This window comes from Chrysemys picta, chromosome 9, assembly GCF_011386835.1.
Source record: "Chrysemys picta bellii isolate R12L10 chromosome 9, ASM1138683v2, whole genome shotgun sequence".
Taxonomy (NCBI): domain Eukaryota; kingdom Metazoa; phylum Chordata; order Testudines; family Emydidae; genus Chrysemys; species Chrysemys picta.
In genome coordinates, this window is record NC_088799.1 from 44247447 (window position 1) to 44269769 (window position 22323).

General features: G+C 52.9%; 1 protein-coding gene and 1 long non-coding RNA gene across 3 annotated transcripts; both read left to right on the plus strand.

Moving 5' to 3' along the window:
* Positions 1 to 2892: 2892 nt before the first annotated feature.
* Positions 2893 to 12562, plus strand: LOC135973582 (fibrinogen-like protein 1-like protein). Of its 2 annotated transcripts, XM_065557427.1 has the most exons (3): positions 2893 to 3103; positions 9758 to 9868; positions 11249 to 12562. In XM_065557427.1, the coding sequence occupies exons 1-3, from the start codon at positions 3100 to 3102 to the stop codon at positions 11926 to 11928; spliced, it is 795 nt and encodes a 264-aa protein (XP_065413499.1). In that variant the 5' UTR covers positions 2893 to 3099; the 3' UTR covers positions 11929 to 12562. The 2 variants fall into 2 exon arrangements, with proteins under 2 accessions (XP_065413499.1, XP_065413500.1); XM_065557428.1 differs by lacking the exon at positions 9758 to 9868.
* Positions 12563 to 15084: 2522 nt separating this feature from the next.
* On the plus strand, positions 15085 to 16938 carry LOC135973583 (uncharacterized). Its single transcript, XR_010590486.1, has 3 exons — positions 15085 to 15145; positions 15551 to 15646; positions 16821 to 16938. It is a non-coding gene; the product is annotated as an uncharacterized LOC135973583 (long non-coding RNA).
* Positions 16939 to 22323: the final 5385 nt, after the last annotated feature.

The window sequence follows — 22323 nt, forward strand, 5'->3', positions numbered from 1 at the left end:
CTTCCCTCCTCTTGAACTGGGGAGAATGGTGATTAGTTTTCCCCGGGGTTTTACACCCTTCTCGAGCCCTGTTTTGGGTATGGGCATCTGCAATCTCTGCTGCCCGTAGGACTGACTCGGGGTCCCTGTCACACACAGCTGCTCTCACATTGTCAGGCACAATGTCTAAGAACTGTTCCAAAGTTATTAAATCCAGCAGTTTTTCAAAACTCCCATGTGCCTTAGCTCCCATAACGCACTTTTTAACAAAACCCATCAGCTTATGAGCACATTCTACAAAAGTACAATCATTAGACATCCTAAACTTTCTAAACTTAACCCTGTAAGATTCAGGAGTAACCTTGAATCGCCTTAACACAGAATCCTTAAACCGCTCATAATCTAAGGATTCTTGTTCCCCCAAGTCATTGAATACCTCCCTGGCTTTTCCAGTCAGTCTGGTCAGCAGGACAGGCATTCGCTGACCCTCGGGGATCTGGTACAGATTGCAGAGGCGTTCAAAGGTAGACAAAAACTCCTCTATATCCTCAGTATCATTGTAAATGGGACACATCCTTTCCCAGTTTTTCTCATGGTGGGGGGGAAGTGGAGTACCAGGTGGGGATGACTTTCTCCGCTCTTCCATTACTTGGAGCTGAAGTCTGGCCGTCTCCTGTTCCACAGCGAGCAGCTCTAGACGTCCCTTACGAGCTCTCTCTTCTCTCTCATCAGCCTCCTTCTTTCTTTGATCAGCTTCTTTCTCTCTCTCTCTTTCTAACTCTGCTATTTTTTGCTTCTCCAGCAATCGAAGATCTGTTAGCTTCTGTTCATGCTCAAATTGCAGTTTACTTGTCACCCTTTGCATCCTAATTTTTTCTGCATCTTCTGCAGCCTCAGGTAAGGGCTGTGCTCTTGCCCCCTGATCACTGGCTATTAACAGATTTCTCAGTTCTTCCTTTGTAGCTTTCTTTCTAAAGCTTATCCTCTTTTCTGAACACAAATTTTCCAGGGCTTTTTTGCCAAGTCCCTCATATGCTCTTTGCTCAGCCATTGCAGCAGCTCTTTAACCACCAAAACTCTCAATCCCAAAATTCAAATTTGGATAGCGTGGGGTTCTGACCCAAAGCTTAATTGACCTGGTTCTGTGGATCCAAGCACGACTACGCCACTGTGACAATGCGGTTCTGGCGGAACCCAACTGAGAGTGCTAACTCAGGACAAATTGCTCAAACAGGGCAGTTACAGCCCAAGGCTGGGGTTTTTCCACCTCTAAGGCAAACCAAACCAGCCAGACTAGGAGGACTTCAGTCTCACCCCACAGGCTAACCACAAGTCTCACAAGCAATCTCCTTAGACACTCCAGTTTCCCAGTATTACCACCAGTGCCACTTGTTATGGGGACAAATGGTTATGAAAACCAATACCCCAGTAAAAGAAAAAGGTTCTCATGATCCCAAAGGACCAAGCCCCAGACCCAGGTCAATATACAAATCAGACCTTACCCACAAATCACGCTTTTGCCAATCCTTTAGAATCTAAAATCTAAAGGTTTATTCATAAAAGGAAAAAGATAGAGATGAGAGTTAGAATTGGTTAAATGGAATCAGAGAGCTGGGACACAGAGAGCAGCTGCCTTGACAGTCGCTGAATGAATCCAGTTTGATCCTCTTCCCTGTGGGACAGATGCAGCAGCAGCGCAGTCTCGCTCCAGCCCATCCCACTCAGGTATCTCCTCATCCGGCCGTGACCTGTCGGGACAATGGCGGGAGCGGGGGTTCAGTCTCTGTAACCCCACATGCTAAGCAGGGGCTAGTGATACCAAATGGAACTGAAAGTCCGAGGGGGGTGGGGAGAGGGGTTCCCACCGGGTGTGTGGGTTTGGTGAAAGGCGCCTACAAAACGTTGGGTCTGCCCAGTGCTTAAAGACAGAGCTGACTGGACTCAGCTGGAAGTCCTGGTTTCTTCTCAGTGATCCCTAGAGCTGAAAACACTGTGAAGCCGGTTTGCCTGGGCACCATAAAGCCGATGCTGCGGTGAAAGACAGTACGGGGGGGGAGCAGCAGCGAGGTTCCTCCTAGCCAGGGAAGTCACTAAGAGCTGGACTCACTCCGGGCTGGAGGCCCCTCAAAACATGGCATCGCAGCTCCAGGCAGAGACGGCAGCATGGAGCAGCAGCGGTGCAGAGCAGAGGCAGAGGCATCCCTGGCCCACCCCTTCTCTCCCTGGGGTAGGAGGCGAACCCCCCCCTCCCCCCGAACCCTCCCTGAACTCTCAAACTCTGCTGAGCTGGGCCCGTAAACCGGGTAAGGGGACAGCAGAGGGAAAATGGGAGGGGTGTGCCAAAGGGACATTCGTCCATTGGACTCTCTCATCGCAAGCTGGGAAACTGAGGCAAGGGGCTGCTGCCCAATGGATTGTAGGGCGGGCCTTTCACTCACAGTTCACATACTGCTGAGTCACTCTTGTGGTGGTTTCCCCAGTTCATGCTGCGTTTCTTTCTCCTCTAAATAAAAGTTCTCCTGTGTTAGACTCAGACTCAGTGCTCGCGACGGGGCAACAGCTGCCTGTTAGGGGCATGCTGGTCAGTTTCCCAGATTTCTGGGAGGGACGCTCCAGCTGGTTCTGCTTTGCAATGCTAAGAGGAACCCCGAGATCCTGATTCTCGTCCTTGTCACTGCCAATACCACCTGGCACAAGCGTTACACCCCCATCGCGTTCTGCACAACCCCCGTTCCTGCCATCTCCTCTGGCTTGATCCTCTCCATTTAGTGCGTCCTTCGTCTGGAAGGCCGATGGTACGGTAATGCCGCAGAGTCCCACTGAGAAATTAAATCCCTGGCTCACACCTGCCTGGCTTCAGAAACGTTGGCGTTCTCGGCGAGGAGGGAGGGAGTCCAAGAAATCTGGTATCTGCGGTAAATAAAGGATGGGCAGACGTTCCGGAGGGGGCTCCCTCCCTGCCCACAGGCCAGGCTTGAGGCCAGCGGTTGAGAAAGCAAGATAAGCTGGGTGTGGAGTGGCGCTTTCCCCATAAAGGCATGGAGCCCCGGCTCTGGTTTCTGATGTGGAAGTGGGGGACGCTTCAGGGTGCTAACTCGCCCGCTCAGCTGCAGCGTCGGGATGGGTGAGTTTTATTGAAATGCCCAGTATTTCACACAGCCTGGAGATGTAGGGCCAGAGCCTGGTGGTGGGCACCAGAGCCCCAGGTGGTGTGGGCACATGGGGGAAGTGCAGTGGCAGGGCATGCTATGTGGCCCCTGTGGGACACCATGTGCCCTGAGTGCCCGGGCACAGGAAGGAACGTGCCCAGACAAAAGCAGTAACTACCGCATAGAGAGGGGCAGCCTGCACTCCTCTCAGTGCCGCCCCTCAGCCCGGGCAGGTGCACAAGGGGGAGGGGAGCCCAGGTGCATCCTCTGCTTTCCCGACCCTGCCTGGCCGAGGCACAAGGGATGGGGGCGCAGTGAGGTACATGCTGCTTTTCCTTTGAAACGGAGCAGCATTTCCCCCAGCAAGTGCATGCTGCAGCATGAGCCTGGCTAACTAGGAGTATGGCAGTGCCTCCTGGTGGGTAAAGAGTGCCCCCGGGGCCATGGGGTACCAGGAGCCTGGCGGGGATCCCCTGCCCAGCGCTTTGCTGGACCCTAGGCAGAAATCCTCCAGCCCTGCCCCAGGTACCTTTGGGCATTGGGGCCAAAGTACTTTAGAACAAAAAGGAACTAGCATAAGCCATGTTTTAAAAATGGGGAAACTGAGGTATGGTGCAGTGTAATGAGTTTTCCAAGGTCACAGGTCGAACTCAGGCCCTCTGTGTCTTAGACTATTACAGTGTGTGAACGGCTGCTAGCTGGCAGTGTCCCCGCTCCTCTGGGGCGTCAGGAGAAGGGGAGGCGTGTTTTCAAGGATGAGTGACTCCAGATTGTTATTTCACTTCAGTTCCAAACATTGTAGTTCTGGCTTGTCAGACTCACTGAAATCCTTCTCCTTTAAAGCGTTAACCCTTTGCCTGCCATGGGTTACGCCTCTCTCCTCCCTCTCACAAGGATACCTGAGATTGCTGGCAGCGTGTCACAGTTACTTGGGCTGTGACATTGTCTGAAGAATTTGGGGTCCAGGCAGCTCCAAAAAGAAGGTGTTTCCAATGAAATCTGTCTGTGGATGATGTCTGGGCAAAGTGTTTCCATTGCAACAGTGTGTTTCGGTGTGTCGTTTACACGGTGTTCTCTCTCTCTCTCTCTAATTCATTTGCACGTTTGTATCACGGTCACTTGTGGGGTTAGTTGTGGACTTTCTAACTTTGCAACACCACATGAATACACTGATGGCTGACAGAAAGCACGGTGCCGGACTCCAGTGCGGCTTTAGCCTGTTCTGGTTTGACACACACACACACACCCCCTGCCCGGCCCGGCCCGCCCCGCCCCGCCCCACCCCACAAAAAGCTGCCATTTTGCAACTGTCATGGGCCGGCAGCAGCTATAATCAAACTTGGGACCTCTGGAGCTTCACACGTTAGCCTCTGCTCTAGGGTTCTGTGACGAACTGGGTCTGTTCTTACTGGGGTGTGTGAATGCTGACAGGCGAGTGTGGCTGGGATAGTCTGCGTTGGGGGATGGGAGTCTGAGTCTGCCCGAGGGAACATACCTGAGCTTGTAACATGAGAACCCAGGAAGGGGTTGGAGGCCAGGTGACTCCTTAGCCCGGGAAACTGAACAAAGGCTGTGGGAGGGGTCGCTGAAGGGGAGTGCTGGAAGCGGGCTGGAGAGATGGCTGGGAGGCAGAGATGGCTCTGACCCCCCCCCCCCAAAGGGGGGTGGGCTGGGATGCCCTGGGACCCCAAGCTGGACTTAACTGAGGGGGTCCTGCTGTCTGTGCCTGCAAGACCTGTCTTGGACTGTAATCCTGTCATCCAAATAAACCTTCTGCTTTACTGGCTGGCTGAGAGTCATGGTGAATCGCAGGAAGCCGGGGGTGCAGGGCCCTGAGTCCCCCAATACTCCATGACAACTGGTGGCAGCGGCGGGATCTACTGCACCCCGTGGACGGCGCTTCCTGCAGTAAGTGACTGGGGAGCAGTAAAACGAAGGGGGATTGACGGGGACCAGGCGTGCTGAAGAGTGAGAGAGAGACGGTTATTACCCCTGGGAGTGTGTGACCAGCGAGAAGGACTTTTGCAGTAACAGGGTCCCCCGGGGGGATCGCAGCGAGTGGTCCCAGGGGCGGAGGAGTCTGCAGCTCGACCCTGGCAGAGAGGCGGTGACCTCGAGAAGGGCTGGCACACTAGGGGTCCCCCTGGGAACTGTGGGGAGCTGTGAGCACACAGGCCGGTGAGTGGCCAGCAGGAAGATGTATGCCAAGCGGCTTAAGAGCGACCTGGTGGAGCTGTGCAAGCAGAGGGGGCTGTGCATTGGGAGGCTCACCAAAGCACAGCTCATTGCCCGGCTGGAGGAGGAAGATCGCGCGAATGAACTGATCCCTGTGTCTCAGGGAAGCAGCCCGGCAAATGCAGCGCAGGCACCAGGGTCTGTCCCAGCTGGGAGTGGTCAGCCGGCTGCTGAGGGCTTCCCGAGACCCCTCCTTCCTATGCCTAGGGGAAGGGTGGGGAGGAGCCCAGCAAATACCGAAGGCGCCGTGACCCTCCCGGCCAGCAGGGGATCCCCCCGGCGAAGCTCGCCAGCCAGCAGAGGATCCTCCCGGCGACGTTCGGCATCCGTGGAGCGGAATTGGCTGGAATGGGAGAAAGAGCTAAAACTGAGAGAGCTGGAGGATCGTGAACAACAGAGACAGCATGAAGAGAGACAGCGTCAGCATGAACGGGAGGAGAAAGAGAGACAGCATCAGCATGAACGGGAGGAGAATGAGAGACAGAGACAGGAGAATGAGAGACAGCATCAGCGTGAACTTGAACTGGCGAGATTGAAGGGCAGTGAACCCCCGGCTGCGGTGAGTGATGGGGGACCCAGGACTGCACGGAGCTTTGATAAGTGCATCCTGGCCCCACACAAGGAGGGGGAGGACATGGATGACTTCCTGGAGGCCTTTGAGACGGCCTGCGAGCTGCACCGGGTTGATCCCGCGGACAGACTCCGGGTCCTTACCCCCTTACTGGACCCCAAATCCGTGGCATTGTACCGCCAACTGGGAGAGGCAGAGAAAGGGGACTACGAACTATTCAAAAAGGCCCTGCTACGAGAGTTTGGGCTGACTCCTGAGATGTACCGGGAAAGGTTCCGGAGTCAGGATAAAACCCCTGAGATCTCATATCTGCAACTAGCCGTCCGCATGGAAAGATACGCCAGCAAGTGGGCTGGTGGGGCCCAGACGAAGGAGGACCTGATTAAACTGCTGGTACTGGAGCAACTGTATGAGCGGTGCCCATCCGACCTGAGGCTGTGGTTGGTGGACAGAAAGCCAGAGAACCCGCGACACGCAGGGCAGCTGGCTGATGAGTTTGTAAAGAGCCGGTCAGGGGGTGGCAGGGAGGAGCCCCAAAGGAACAGGCCCGCCGCGATGCAGAGAGAGAGTCACCCTGGGACCTCCCAAAGGGGGAATATGGGGAATCCCCTCCCACGGGGAATGCCCAGCGTCAGGGACAACCGACCGGCTCGAGGGGACCCACGGGACATGAGCTGCTATTACTGCGGCCGAAGAGGCCACGTTCGGGCCCAGTGCCCCAAGCTCAAGGACAGACTGAGCAGACCGAACCCGCACCGGGTTAACTTGTTAGAGGCCCAGACGGACGAGGGGCAGGCTTCTCATGCAAGAGGGGCTGGCAGCTTATCAACTGCTCAAGAAAGAGAAGGGCCCCAGGCCAGCTTCTCTGGGGGGCCAGATGCTCCGGATTCAAAGTTCTCCGTTTACAGGGTTGGCGCGGGGCTGTCCCTGCGGAGCGAGTGCCTTGTTCCCCTGGAGGTGGATGGGAAGAAAGTTTATGGATACTGGGACACGGGCGCAGAGGTGACACTGGCCCGGCCCGAGGTGGTGGCCCCAGATCGGGTGGTGCCCAACACCTTCCTGACCCTGACCGGGGTGGGCGGGACCCCATTCAAGGTTCCCGTAGCGAGGGTACACCTGAAATGGGGGGCCAAGGAGGGCCCCAAGGACGTGGGAGTGCACCACCATTTGCCCACTGAGGTGTTGATGGGGGGGGACCTAGAGGACTGGACAAGCAGCCCCCAGACCGCCTTAGTTGTGACCCGCAGTCAGAGCCGGCGAGGGGCACTGCGCCCTGGCCTCGGGGGGGGTGCCTTGCCTGAGGCGCAGGACCCTAACCTGGTGGGGAGGGAACGCCCAGGGACACGGCTCAGGGAGGCTGCAGCTTCGGACCCAGCGGGCGAGAAAGAGCAGGTGGCCATCCCTGTCCCAGCTGCTGAGTTCCAGGCCGAGTTACAGAGAGATCCCTCCTTGCGGAAGATAAGGGACCTGGCCGACCTCAATGTGGTACAGACCATGGGACGAGGTGGCCGGAAAAGGTTCCTGTGGGAGAAGGGGTTCCTGTACCGAGAATGGGCTCCCCCAGGGAAAATGGAGTCAGGGGGGATCAGGAGGCAGCTGGTGGTACCCCAGAAGTATCGCCGCCAGCTGCTGTGCCGGGCCCATGACATTCCTCTCTCAGGGCACCAGAGAACCTGGCGTACCCAGCAGAGGCTGCTACGGAGCTTTTACTGGCCTGGGGTCTTTGTTACTGTCCGACAGTACTGCGGATCCTGTGACCCCTGTCAGAGGGGGAGGAAGGCCTGGGACAAGGGGAAAACAGCTTTAGGACCCTTGCCCAGCATAAAGGATCCTTTCCGGAGGGTGGCCAAGGTTAAAAGGGCGGCTCTAAACCAAGAGAGCCCAAAGCACAGACCTCCAGACTGGAGCGCTGGGAGAAGACCACAGCCCAGTTGGAACCCCAGGGGTATTGGGGTGGGAAAAGGGCACAGGCCGCATAAACCTTCCCACATGCGAACTGCGAGTGCCATCAAGCACCCCGACCTAAGGGAGGGGCGTGAAACTGGAGGGGCCTGGTGTAATTTTCACCAAGGAATGGAAGGGATGCGGGGGCATCCATGGGAACGGGGGTAGGTTCGAACTTCCCCGGGTCACTGGCTAAAGTGACCCTGCTCAGTTCGGTCTCGAAGGGGGGAGAGATGTGACGAACTGGGTCTGTTCTTACTGGGGTGTGTGAATGCTGACAGGCGAGTGTGGCTGGGATAGTCTGCGTTGGGGGATGGGAGTCTGAGTCTGCCCGAGGGAACATACCTGAGCTTGTAACATGAGAACCCAGGAAGGGGTTGGAGGCCAGGTGACTCCTTAGCCCGGGAAACTGAACAAAGGCTGTGGGAGGGGTCGCTGAAGGGGAGTGCTGGAAGCGGGCTGGAGAGATGGCTGGGAGGCAGAGATGGCTCTGACCCCTCCCCCCAAAGGGGGGTGGGCTGGGATGCCCTGGGACCCCAAGCTGGACTTAACTGAGGGGGTCCTGCTGTCTGTACCTGCAAGACCTGTCTTGGACTGTAATCCTGTCATCCAAATAAACCTTCTGCTTTACTGGCTGGCTGAGAGTCATGGTGAATCGCAGGAAGCCGGGGGTGCAGGGCCCTGAGTCCCCCAATACTCCGTGACAGGTTCTCAACCTATTTCCCATTGGGGGCTGCATATGCCGTGCTCTGCGTTATGTGGGCTGTAGCTAGACAAGATGTAATACCAGGGCCGTGATAGATATACCTGGGGGGGGAGGGGGCGGGGGGTGAATGAGCCGGTTTCTGTCCAAGAGTCTGGATTGCTCTGGGCTGCTGATCCCGGCAAGGTCATTGTGAATCCCTGCGCTGAGTGCTGAAGGTGGCCTGGGAAAAGCATGTGTGGGGCGTGGGAGGGGTGTCTATGTTAATCCCGGCTGAAATAAATGGCCATGCCCTTGCTAGGGCAGCGCTTACAGTGCACCCCTCGGGGACCTGGCTCCATTTTGAACTCTTTTTGGCCAGGACTGTGGCCCCTGGCGACTCTGCCCACTTTAAGCCTGGCCTGAGCTGGGCCCACAGAACAGCTGCAGTGTCAGCAGCGTGTCCCCCTCTGGGCTGCTGGGCTGCAGTGCAGGGGGCAGCATGCCTGGCGTGGGGCACACAGCAGCTATGTGCCCTGGGCCCCTCTCACCTGGCGCTCATCTGCGGGGGGCAGAGCCCTGCCGGAGGCTGCCCAGCTGCTGTCTCTGTGTGGGTGAGCGGACAATGCCCTCCGGCTGGTAGTAGTGACTGTGGACGGGGGGAGCTGGGACAGACGGGGTTGCTCTGAGCAGCAGTCCCCTTGCAGCAGTGCAGCGCGGGGAGAGAGGAGGCAGCTCCTTCCCCACCACAGGGAGCGCTCCAGCCGGCCCTGACCCGCCCGGGACCCGGGAGCCAGGCAATCGGAGCCGCAATCTTTGAATGGTTTTTACCATGCAGCTGGGTCCCAGCTGTGTGCTAATCGGGCCGGCTGCAGAGACGGAGACAGTGACCGGGCCGGGGGAGAGGTGAATGGTGGGCTTCCCCCCGTCTCCAGAGACTTGGGCCCACCCCCCCCCATGCTGAGCCCCTTTGAACATCCAGCCATGTCCTGCGGTGCCTACCTGGGAGCTGAGCTCTTCTGAAAATCTGGCCCAGTAGTTGAGCCCTCTGAAAACTCTGGCCTTAGCGTCTAAGGGTAACATTTTCAAGAGTGGCTAAGTCACTTAAGTGCCTAAATCCCAGTGACTTCTAGTGGGATTTAGGCACTTGTAAAACTCTCTCCTGGTCTCATGTCCAGCGGTTTCTGTCCCCTGCAGGGTTCCAGTCCAGCTCTCTCCTGCTTCTGTCTGCGCTGTCCATGATGGTGCTCCTTTGCGTAGCCCCCGTGCAGGGCAACGGGGCCCTGGCCCACCAGAAGGTCGAGAGGGGTGAGTAGAGAACCCGTCGGAGAGCTTCTATCATCTGCCATATCCGAGATCAGGGCATCGTGGGCCTGATTCTGCTCCTCTCCCCCATGCCGGGGTCACCCCTAGATCCACTTATCCACTGAATGCACCTTCCAGCCCCGCGCCAGCGCTGGGCCCAAAGAAACGCTGAGTTCTCCGAAGGGATCGCAAGGCCGGGCTGCGCTAGTGAGCCCACAACTCCCATTCGCAGGCCTCCAGCGCCTGGGAATGGGCCAGCTGGGGTGGGGGAGGTGCTGCTCAACTGGCTGTTTGCTTTACACAGCTTTGTTATCCCTTTCTCCGGTAACGGCTGCCAAGCCCCCAGCAGTGACTGAAGAGCGCTGGTGCCCACCGCAGGGCAGCGTGTGGGAACCAGGCACCCCTCCCAAATTGGCTGGGAGTTCTACCCTTCCATCTCACCAACTCCTATACTAGGGCTAGCCCCGGCTAACAGCTGGGGATCTCTCGCTCATGCCTAGAAGCCTTGCCCCCAGAGTCCAGGCAGCAGGGAGAGCCAGTTCCTCCTTGTCAGGGGTTTTCATTCCCTTCTCCCCACACCTCCAGCGGCTCTGGGAGCTGCTCAGGGGCTTGCCCAGGCAGGCCAGGGGCCGAGCCAGCTCCAGAGGTGGCCCTGAGCCCCTGCCCCCGCAGAGCTCAGCAGCTCCTCCCCCTCGGCTCAGCTATGGGGGAGGGGCACACAGGGGGATTGTCTGGGGGGTAGGGGAGCTGGGGGGCTCAGGCTCGAGGGAGGACCCTGGGGAGGGGAGGGGCAGTATAACCACAGTGCTCTCATTCTACCAGGATAGTTCGGGACAATTTCCGCCCCAAAGACAAGCCCCTCGATAGGATGTCTGGAATTTTCAAAGGCGCCACAGGGAGTTGGGTGCCTAAATCCCACTGAATTCCAATCACAGTTGGGTGTCAAACTCCCTTAGGCTCTTTGAAAACTCCCATTTAAATTGTCACTGATGGGTTTCATAATTAACATTCGCTGAGATGGATCTGGCAGCGTCTCCCCCACCCTCCCCAAACCATTTCTTCAGCAGTACGGACTCAGGAAGGATACAGAGCCTTGGTTTACACTTGATTCATCTCTTTAAGGTTTCTTCAAAACCAGCAGAGCAAGAAACTATTCTTATTTTATTTTATTGGTAAAATGAAAGTGTAAGATCTGGAGCTGGATTCTGTGGCCAGGAATGGCCGGGGTGGATTCTGTGGCTGTAGTATTGTGAAATACACAGGACCTGCCTCTAAAACCCAGCCTCCAGTTACCCCAGGCTGATTTGATCGAGCTAGCTAGCGCTCTCTCTCTCCCCCCCCCCCCGCACTTGCCCCCTTAACCTGATGTTCGTGGCATTTCAGGGTTCCCCAAAGACTGCAGCAACATCCCCAGGGACAGCCCCAGCGGGGTCCATGTCATCCAGCCGGCAGGCTCTCCCCCTCGAGTGGTGTGGTGTGACATGGACACCGAAGGCAAAGGCTGGACCGTTGTGCAGAGAAATTCTTACAACACAGAGATCACCTGGAAGGAGTCCTGGAGCACCTACAAGTACGGCTTTGGGAACGTGCAGCAGGATTACTGGCTGGGCAACGAGTACCTGTCCCTGCTCACGTGGCAGAACATCTACAAGGTCCGTTTTGTCGTGGAGGACAAATCCAACAACACCCGCTACGCAGAGTACGACATCTTCAGTGTCGAGGATGAGCCCAGCGGGTACCCTCTGAGGCTGGGCAGGTACTCTGGGGACGGCGAGGACTATCTCACCACCTACCACTCCGGCCTGGGGTGCATACACGACAACATGAAGTTCAGCACAACTGACAAGGATCAGGACCAGGCCAGTGGGAATTGCGCAAGTAGCTATGGAGGCTGGTGGTACGACAAGTGTCAGAACGTCCTGCTCAATGGGAAAGGCTACATCTATTGGGCAGGGTTCTGTAAGAGTGGGGAGGGCAAGTCTTCCCTCATCCTGGTTAAGCCAACAGACGTGTGCTGGGTCCGGCAGGAGGAGCCCATCCTCCTTGGGAGCCAGCGTCGCTAAGAAGGGGAGACAATATTAGATCAGACACGGCGCGCCATCCCCCACCTAATCAGTGCAGTCCCTGCAATGCCTCCACTCTGCTCACCCCCTTCCCTGTTGGCTTCTGCATGGTAAATCCCCTGGAATAAATGCTGAGAGCTGACCCAGCCGGTGCATTTGAATGACACGAAGAGTGTGATTGGTGTGTATAACTGGACCCCCGCTTCCACTCTGCCTCGCTGGAAGCCATGTCACTCACTACGACTTTAGACCCACATTAACCTCTGCTTCTCCCAGCCCTGCCACTGCCCCTTGGCATTAGTGATCAATGAATCATGACACTGGATTTCTAGCAACTGTAATTGAGCATTTAAATGGGAAGATGACTCAAAGCCAGGACTTTACATCTTAACCCTTCATGTATTAGCAGTGGTGAGTTTGGGTTCAAAAACCTGGCCTCTGTCTTTTTAATAAATATGGTTATTACATGAGAAAACATTGCAACAGTAATTAGTTGCTGATGAACCACTGAGATTAGATAGACGTGCAACGAAACCGCACAATAAAGATATTGGTGTCCCTCTTCAACCCAAGGGGCTAGTCAAAGTTTGGGGCCCTGGGGATGTTCCAGTGGGGAGCAGAAATTGGCAATGGAGTCTGGGGGCTAGTTTCTGGGCACACGCCATCATGGCTTGTTCTACATGAGACCCCCTTACCTGTTGCTTCCAGCTGTCTTAAATGAAGAGTGCATCCTCACAGCTGTGTCAATCAGATTTTAACCCCACCCATCACAAGGTATAATCCAACTCCTAGCAGTGTATTTATCTGTCAGGCTGACGTCCTCTGAGCATCTCTGAGCATTTCCTGCCTGTTTGGCTTCAGTCACTTCAATCAAAGTTCATTGTGACCAGATGCTGAACACCATTAATGCTAACAGCCAGGGGCAGGAGCACCCCCCGAACAGGGAACGAACAGGCTAAAGAATAACGCCATGGATTCAAGTCAGCTGGGCCTGATGAAGTTCACCCTCGGTCAGGGCTCCCAAATCGTGGGCTATAGCCCAAAGATGGGCCATGACGTAGCCCTGGCTGGTCCACTGGCAGGGGTGAAGATGGGGGGGAATGTGAAGGGGTGTTGCCCCCCCCCCCCAAACTGCATCTTTCCATTCCCCTCCTGACCATGGCCCTTCAGTGCATCCCCAGGACACAAGGCCCTGTCTAATTGGCCTTCCTGACAGAGCCTGCATGGAGAGCGTGCGTAGGAGGGAGTTTGGGGGGGCAGGTTTGGAAAGAGGGATATTTTCAGTGGGAGGGAAGCTGGGAGCCGCTGAGGTGCAGCTGGAAGGTTTCCTCCTCCCTCCTCAGCATCTGGGGTGCAGACAGGGGGGAGGGGGTTGCTATTTTGCAGTTGGGAGTATCAGGGACCCCTGCCTCCCCCTGTGCACTGAAATGACTTGTGGCCTGGCCAGCAAACCTTCGAGCAGGCAACCCGAGGGGCTGCAGCTAGTCAGCTTGACTAAGCAGTTCCGAGGTCTGTCATTAAGGTCTATAGTCACCAAGCAGGAGGAGGTAGCTGCATTTCAGGTTTTTGCTCAGGCAGACAAAGGTGTAAGGAGAGCTGGCAAAGCTGCTGTTAGAAACATTGACATTGGAAATCCATGTAAGTGTAGAAGAGTGACGGAACCAATCGTGCGGGGACGTGGGAATTCACTCTCACCTGGCCTCTGGGGATGGAGGCAGCACGTGGCTGGCACTTCTCGCTCCTGCCGTACGAGGGGCAGGTGCTGCTACCGACTGCTCCCCCTAACCCCCGCCCTGCTGCGCTCTGGGGATGCTGCCCTGCTGTGGAGCTCTCAGGTGTCTTGAACTGGAATTTGTTTGGATAGAAACTGCTAAGGAGCCTTATCAGCCCCGAGCAGAGAGTACCTGGGAGCCTGCCTGGGTCAGGCGGGTCTGGTACAGCCTCCCCCCAGATAAGGCTCTTCCCTGGACCTGCCACCCATTGGAATCTGGAACGATTCCCTCCGAGGTAACACATGGGGCAGCCAGGGCAGGGCAGGGCACGGCCTGCTCCCCTGGAGCGTTAGGGCTTTCAGGAGTCAGAGGTGCCAGCGGAGCAGGTTGTACGTTAAAGCAGCGAAGGCAGTTGGGGGGCAAAGGAATTGGGTGCTTTGCCATTGCACTTGATCAGCTCAATTTGAAAATTCTTTCAAAGGAAATCCAGATGTATACATCTGACTGGGGTACATGTACACACATACACACGCACACTCACATGTGCACACACTCATGTGCACATACACGTACACACATACATACCCACATGTACACATACATATATATACAGACGTACACATACATGCACACATGCTGTCCCTGGAGCGCCCCAGGATGCGACTGACGGGGTGGCTGACTATTATGGAGGCAGAAGGGGGTTGGGAGAAAATAATCAAGAAGAACTTTTGCTGAAAATGCAAACCTAAGCTGGAAATCTGTGCAGGGCTGGGCTCAGCGAAAATGATCTTTTGAGCTGCTCTTATTAACCGTGGTCCTGTACTTCCTGGTTTGCGTCGGACCCAGGCAGGAGACTGGGCTGCTGTCAGCTGTAGAAGCCATTGGAATGAGCCAGGTCGGAATGAGCCAGGCCCTCAGAGCCTTCTGCCACCAATCGCCCCAGCAGTCACTGATCCACACCAAACCACGTCCTTCCAGTTAGGCAGTTTCATATGCACACGTCAAACCCTTGGTTTGCCACTTAGACACTACGGTGATGGGCACAGTAAGGACTGAGAGACGCTAAACAGGCAGACAGACAAGGAAATAGTGGCCCTGCCTACAGGTGTGTGTGTGGTGCAAACGGATGAACACCAGTTGCTGGCTGAAGGCACAACCTTAATTCCCGCATCTCCTGTCTGTCAGCTATCGTTCGCTTGGCAGCCTGAGCTCCGATTTCTAACGCAGCGTTTTGCTCTGGCCTATTGTGGTTCTCATGTCCGGGGGCGCCTTGGCCCCTGGTATCAGGACCCGTGCAAAGGAGGCTGCTTTTCAAAGGTCCTTAAGTAGGGTTGTCAACTTTCTACTTGCACAAAACCAAACGCCCTTGACCCAACCCCTTTTATGCCCTTCCCCAAGGCCCCACCCCCACTCACTCCAGCCCAGCCCACCACCCTCAGTCGCTCGCTCTCACACCCTCACTCACTTTCACTGGGCTGGAGCTGGGGGTTGGAGTGCAGGGAGGGGTGAGGGCTCCGGTGGGGATGCGGGCTCTGGGATTGGGCTGGAGATTAGGGGTTTGGGGTGCCAGAGGGGGATCCGGGCTGGGGCAGAGGGTTGGGGTGCGGACTCTGGGAGGGAGTTTGGGTGCGGGAGGGGGCTCAGGGCTGGGGTAGGGGATTGGGGTGCGGGTGGGGGTGTGGGGTCTGGGAGGGATTAGGGTACAGGAGGGGGTTCCGACCTGGGGCAGGGGGTTGGGGTGCAGGGTGTGAGGTCTGGGAGGGAATTTGGGTGTGGGAGGGGGTTCCGACCTGGGGCAGGGTTTCTGGGTGCGAGCTCCGGCCAGGCGGCGCTTACCTCAGCCAGCTCCTGGTCAATGGCACACCAGTGCTAATGCAGGCTCCTGACCCCTGGTCTCCCTCCGCTGGCAGGCTCTGAGCAAGGCCTGCCCAGAGAACATGGATGACGAGCTCTCGATCCTGCTGACAGCACCCCCCAGCACAGACAAACTCCAGCACATCTTGGAGGTGAGCAGAATGGGGAGGGGCAGCAGGGGTTTTACCTTAGCCCTGGGGACTCCTAGAAAGAAGAGACTGGAAAATCCATGTTTCTATTGGATCCTTCCGAGTATGCATTCGTGATATAAACTCACTGGGTGACCTTGGGGTAACTCACTTCCCCCTTACGGCATCAGTCTTCTCCACTATCAAATCTACACTGGGGAAGAAGGACAGAAGCCCCGACAATCACCTTCACCTCTGGGTGTCTGGTCCTGGGAGCCGAAACCAACTGGACTATCTGCCCCATCTCCTAAACTGCCCTGTCTTTCCCTCCTAGGGCCTTGTCCTTAGTGCTCAGCCTGGCCCCTTCCCAGCTTGTCCCTGACCTTTAAAGGACGCTCCAAGCCCCTCCCATGCCTGCTTCCCTTGGGGTCTCTCTCCTGGCTGAGCACAGCCTGCCCTTCTATCTCTCAGCAGGCCTGGGTCCTAGTCACAGGCTGCCTCTTGTCACGTGACCCCCACACTTATTCCCTTCACCCTAGGGAGCTTCATCACCTGGGCCAGGTGCAGTTGAGCTCCAAGCCCTTTCCTGGCCATCTCACCCTGGGACAGTGAGGTTGAAACTGGTAACCTGTGGGTAACAGTAACTGGTTGCTCGCAAAGGTGCTGAAGACACAATGGAAGAGGAAATCCTTTGGCCTGGATTGAAATTATTCCGACTGAAAGTGAATGAGAGAAAATAGGTTCAGAGTTCTCTTCCTAGCAGCAGAAAATGTAGCGATTGATAGAGGTTCAGGTCAGAAAGGACCATTATGTGCATCTAGTCGCCCCTCCTGTATAATTCAGGGCCTAGAATGTGACCAAGTGGTTCCTTCAGCCAACCATAGCATGGGACTGAGCCAGAGCACGTCTTTTGGAACGACGTCCACATGCAGGAGAGCCAGCTGGCTACCAGAAAATCTCTCTTCTGCAGTGACGTGGGGTTAAGGGACATGGGGGAAAAGACATGGCGGCTGTGACTAAACTTAGAGCAGCAAGGCCAGGAAAACCAGGGTTAGGTCCCAGGCCTGGCTATCAGATCTGCTGTTTTCTATTCCTGGCTTTGGGACCATGAGCGAGTCTCTGCACCGCTGGGTGCCTCGGTTTCCCCAGCTATCAAATGGAGCTAATCAAGGTTTTGTTTGTTCTCCCCATTTTACAGGGTGGGAAACCGAGACAAAGTTGGGATCTGTCTACACTACAGGTCTGTCGTGCGTTTGTAATCTGCTGACCCCCACATGTTGTTCAGAGCCTATGGACAACACAGCTCCTAAAGATACGTTTGTTCTGTGCTTATTCCCTATGTACCAGCAGGGCTGGACAGCATTTCTCACTGTGATGTGGGGAGCAGGTCCTGGGTACTAAGGGTCTGAAGAAGCTCTCAAGGAGTAATTTTTTAAAATATTTGTTATCAATGAATTGGGAGAAAACATACAATCACTGCGGATAAGATTGGGGGGTGACAAAATACAGGCAGAGTGGTAATTCCTGATGGGGAGAGGGCAGTGATATACAGCGATCTGGCTCATTCGGCCAGCTGGACCCATTCAAAGAAAACAAGTTTGAGCAGAGCCCAATGCAAGGTCCTATGCGTGGCAACAAGGCACGCCGGCCACACCTCCAGAATGGGGACGTGTATCCAGAAAAGCAGTGACTCTGAAAAGGATTTAGGGGCCATAGTGGAGAAGCCACTCAACATGAGCTCCCAGTGTGATGCTGTGGTGAACAGGGCTAAAGCCATCATTAGACGAAGGAGCAGAGCCGTGAGTAGGATAAGGAGGTGACACAGCAGCAGTGAGACTGCTATTGAAATACTGCCTCCAGTGTTGGTGTCCTCCTTTGAAAAAGATGGTCCTAGAAATTGGAGCTGGGGCAGCAAAGAGCCGCCAAATGTTCCGAGGGCTGGAGAAAAATGCCTTCTAGTGAGCTATTGAAAGAGCTCAACCTGTTTAGCTTATCAAAAGAAGATTGAAGGGGACTTCATTGAAGTGTTGAAGTGCCTTAATGGAGAGAAAATACTGGGTATTAAAGGGCTCTCTAGTCTAGCAGAGAAAGGCAGAACAAGACCCAATGGCTGGAAGGTGAAAAGAGACAAATTCCTATGACAAATAAGGCACAAATATTCAACAGCGAGGATGATTGAACACAGGAAGAAGCTACCAAGGAAAGTGGTGGATTCTCCATCTCTTAATGTCATTAATAAAGACTAGATGCCTTTCCGGAATGTGTTTGCCCCAAAAGTAGCTATTGTGGTAGACAGGAGGCCTGTGATATGCAGGGGGTCAAATTAGATGCTCTAACTGTCTCTTCTGCTCATAAAGTCTACTCATTTCTGATAAACCGAGTGTAGCATTGGGAGCAGCCTCTGCTGTTTTACTGTCTAGCCGGCTTGCTTCCTAGAATGAACACTCATTGAGCGGGGTGATCCACAGGGAGTAGCTCAAACCTCCAAAGGGTCTGGCCTGTGGCAGGACATTAGCACTGCAGGGGAGGGGTGGGTGTGGCAGTGACATCACAAAGGCCTTTTGCAGGACCTCAGCCTATTGGCCAAAGGTGCTGGGGAGGTGGTGACCTCACAGAGAGATGCTGACATCAGCCAGGCAGGACAGGGGCGCAGGGCCAGGGAAACCTCAGAGACCCCTGTGGCTTTGCTTCAGCAAGTTTCCTTCTCGAGGTCTCTCTTTGAGGTCTGAGAGAGTATTTGGGTTCATGTATGTGAGCACCAGGAGGAACCTCTTTTGAGTTTTCTCCTTTCTTTTTCCTGATTTCACTAGAAAACTGACGTCCCTGTTTAGAAGGTAAGAGCCTCCAAGAGGTTTGGAACCTGTTCAGTCTGCTGTATCTGGCGCCAGCTGAATTTTAGGCATGGAAAACACTAGCTTAAGGTGGTCGAATTTTATTCCCCACCTGGGATTTTGTCCCTTAGAATCTCTGGGGACATTAAGGTTTGTCCTTTTTCTTTTACCTTTTCCTCCATCCCGCCCTCCTTTCTCTTCATCTCTTACTTCTTTTGTCCTTTCCCTGTTCCCCTCCCACCACCAGGAGGGGTGTGTGTGTGTCTTGGGGGGTGCTCTACTACTCCCATTGTGGGAGGTCCACCGAAAAATGTGGGGCTGAAATAGTGCTCAGACAGTGATCCCCGGCGGTGACCTGGGCCATCCTTTGGGCTCTCTGGTGACAACCCTCATCCTCCCGCCCCTCGGTCTCTACCCTGATTGGCTGAGCAGGGCGTTATTGACAGGGAGGAGACTCAGGTCCCTGTTGTTTTCTTTTAAGACGAAGTAAATAGTCATAACCAGTCATATGTTCGACAAATTTTGCTGCTTCTCTGCAGTTCATTATTTTCTCTACCATTCCAGTTCTCCTAAAATACTTGCTGAATAATTACTATGAACTCTTGCTGGTCTGCAACTCACTTGAGAGCACTTTATTCAGGTCATTCAATGTCTGAAATTCAAGATCCGATGGTTAGTTTGAAAATCAGGGCTCTTGGGTCCTATTCCCAACTCTGCCACGGACTGGCTGTGTGACCTAAGACAAGTCAATTCTCCTTTCTCAGCCTTAGCTTCTCCCTCTTTCAAGTAGGGATAACAATCCGCCACTACCTACCTCCCGGCGGGTGGAGGGTGGGGATCTATTGGAGAGTGTCCCTAGGAGCAGTGCATAAGATGAGGTGTCCTATCATGTTTACTCAGATCACATTATGACATAATAGAATGGCTGAAAAAGTCTATTTTATTTGTATTTTATTATGTTGTAATTGTTAAGAGCAGCAACTACTTAGCTCAGACTGAAACATCTTATCTAATTTTTGAGATCTAAGTGTCTCCTCTTTGTGTGCAACGAGACAAACACGTACTCCTGTTCTTTTTGTGACACAGAAGATGTTTTTGTTTTGCAACAAAATATTTTTGCAAAGAATTTTCATGCCACTTGATATGATTTCAAGAAACAAACTGGTTTAGTTTGAATGGGATTTTCGGACAGAAACGGTTTCAATGAAATTTCCCCACCATCTCGATTCCTGGGCTCTATCCCTGTCTTTGGGGGGTTTGCTGTCTGTTAGAACAGGAGTCTGATTTGGATAGGGATAGAGACCTCTTTAATGTTTTTAATGAAGTAAATACTAATGGGAATTGTGTGATCATGGGAGACTTTAACTTCCCAGATATAGACTGGAGGACAAGTGCTAGTAATATAATAGGGCTCAGATTTTCCTAGATGTGATAGCTGATGGATTCCTTCACCAAGTAGTTGCTGAACCAACAAGAGGGGATGCCATTTTAGATTTGCTGTGGGTAGTGAGGATCTCTTAGAAGAAATGGTTGTAGGGGACAGCCTTGGTTTGAGCTATCGTGAGCTAATTCAGTTTAAACTAAATGGAAGGGTAAACAAAAATAGATCTTTGACTAGGGTTTTTGATTTCAAAAGGGCTAACTTTAAAAAATTAAGGAAATTAGTTAGGGAAGTGGATTGGACTGAAGAACTTGTGGATCTAAAGGCGAAGAAGGCCTGGAATTACTTCAAGTCAAAGTTGCAGAAATTATCAGAAGCCTGCATCCCAAGAAAGGGGGAAAAATTCATAGGCAGGAGTTGTAGACCAAGTTGGATGAGCAAGCATCTCAGAGAGATGATTAAGAAAAAGCAGAAAGCCTACAAGGAGTGGAAGATGGGAGTGATCAGCAAGGAAAGCTACCTTACTGAGGTCAGAACATGTAGGGACAAAGTGAGAAAGGCCGAAAGCCATGTAGAGTTGGACCTTGCAAAGGGAATTCAAACCAATAGTAAAAGGTTTTATAGCCATATAAATCAGAAGAAAATAAAGAAAGAAGAAGTGGGACCACTAAACACTGAGGATGGAGTGGAGGTTAAGGATAATCTAGGCATGGCCCAATATCTAAACAAATACTTTGTCTCAGTCTTTAAGAGGCTAATGAGGAGCTTAGAGATAATGGTAGGATGACAAATGGGAATGAGGAAATGGAGGTAGATATTACCACATCTGAGTTAGAAGCCAAACTCGAACAGTTTAATGGGACTAAATCGGGGGTCCCAGATAATCTTCATCCAAGAATATTAAAGGAACTGGCACATGAAATTGCAAACCCATTAGCAAAAAATGTTAATGAATCAGTAAACTCAGGGGTTGTGCCATATGACTGGAGAATTGCTAACATAGTTCCTAGCTTTAAGAAAGGGAAAAAAGTGATCCAGGTAACTACAGGCCTGTTAGTTTGACATCTGTAGTATGCAAGGTCTCAGAAAATGTTTTGAAGGAGAAAGTAGTTAAGGACATTGAGGTCAATGGTAATTGGGACAAAATACAACATGGCTTTACAAAAGGTAGAGCGTGCCAAACCAACTTGATCTCCTTCTTTGAGAAGGTCACAGAGTTTTTAGACAAAGGAAATGCAGTGGGTCTAATTTACCTCGATTTCAGTAAGGTATTTGATACGGTTCCACATGGGGAATTATTAGCTAAATTGGAAAAGATGAGGATCAATATGAAAATTGAAAGGTGGATAAGGAACTGGTTAAAGGGGAGACTACAACGGGTCGTACTGAAAGGTGAACTGTCAGGCTGCAGGGAGGTTACTAGTGGAATTCTTATATTATGGGAACAAGTAAATAACTTTTCCTTATTCACTTTCTTCACATCACTCATGATTTCATATACCTCTATCATATCCCCCCATAGTCTCCTCTTTTCCAAGCTGAAAAGTCCTAGTCTCTTTAATCTCTCCTCATATGGGACCCCTTCCAAACCTCTAATCATTTTAATTGCCCTTCTCTGAACCTTTTCTAATGCCAGTATATCTTTTTTGAGATGAGGAGACCACATCTGTAAACAGTATTCAAGATGTGGGTGTACCATGGATTTATATAAGGGCAATAAGATATTCTCCGTCTTATTCTCTATCCCCTTTTTAATGATTCCTAACATCCTGTTTTCTTTTTTGACTGCCGCTGCACACTGCGTGGAAGTCTTCAGAGAACTATCCACGATGACGCCAAGATCTTTTTCCTGATTCGTTGTAGCTAAATTAGCCCCCATCATATTGTATGTATAGTTGGGGTTATTTTTCCCAATGTGCATTACTTTACGTTGTCCACATTAAATTTCATTTGCCATTTTGTTGCCCAATCATTTAGTTTTGTGAGATCTTTTTGAAGTTCTTCACAGTCTGCTTTGGTCTTAACTATCTTGAGCACTTTAGTATCATCTGCAAACTTTGCCACCTCACTTTTTATCCCTTTCTCCAGATCATTTATGAATAAGTTGAATAGCATTGGTCCTAGGACTGACCCTTGGGTAACACCACTAGTTACCCCTCTCCATTCTGAAAATTTACCATTTATTCCTACCCTTTGTTCCCTGTCTTTTAACCAGTTCTCAATCCATGAAAGGATCTTCCCTCTTATCCCATGACACCTTAATTTACATAAGACCCTTTGGTGAGGGACCTTGTCAAAGGCTTTCTGGAAATCAAAGTACACTATGTCCACTGGATCCCCCTTGTCCACATGTTTGTTGACCCCTTCAAAGAACTCTAATTGATTAGTAAGACACGATTTCCCTTTACCTAAACTATGTTGACTTTTGCCCAACAATTTATGTTCTTCTATGTGTCTGACAATTTTATTCTTTACAATTGTTTCAACTA

Coding starts and splice junctions, on each gene's coding strand:
- LOC135973582 (XM_065557427.1), top strand. Junction 9,869..11,248: donor CCACCAGAAGGTCGAGAGGG/GTGAGTAGAGAA, acceptor GTGGCATTTCAG/GGTTCCCCAAAGACTGCAGC.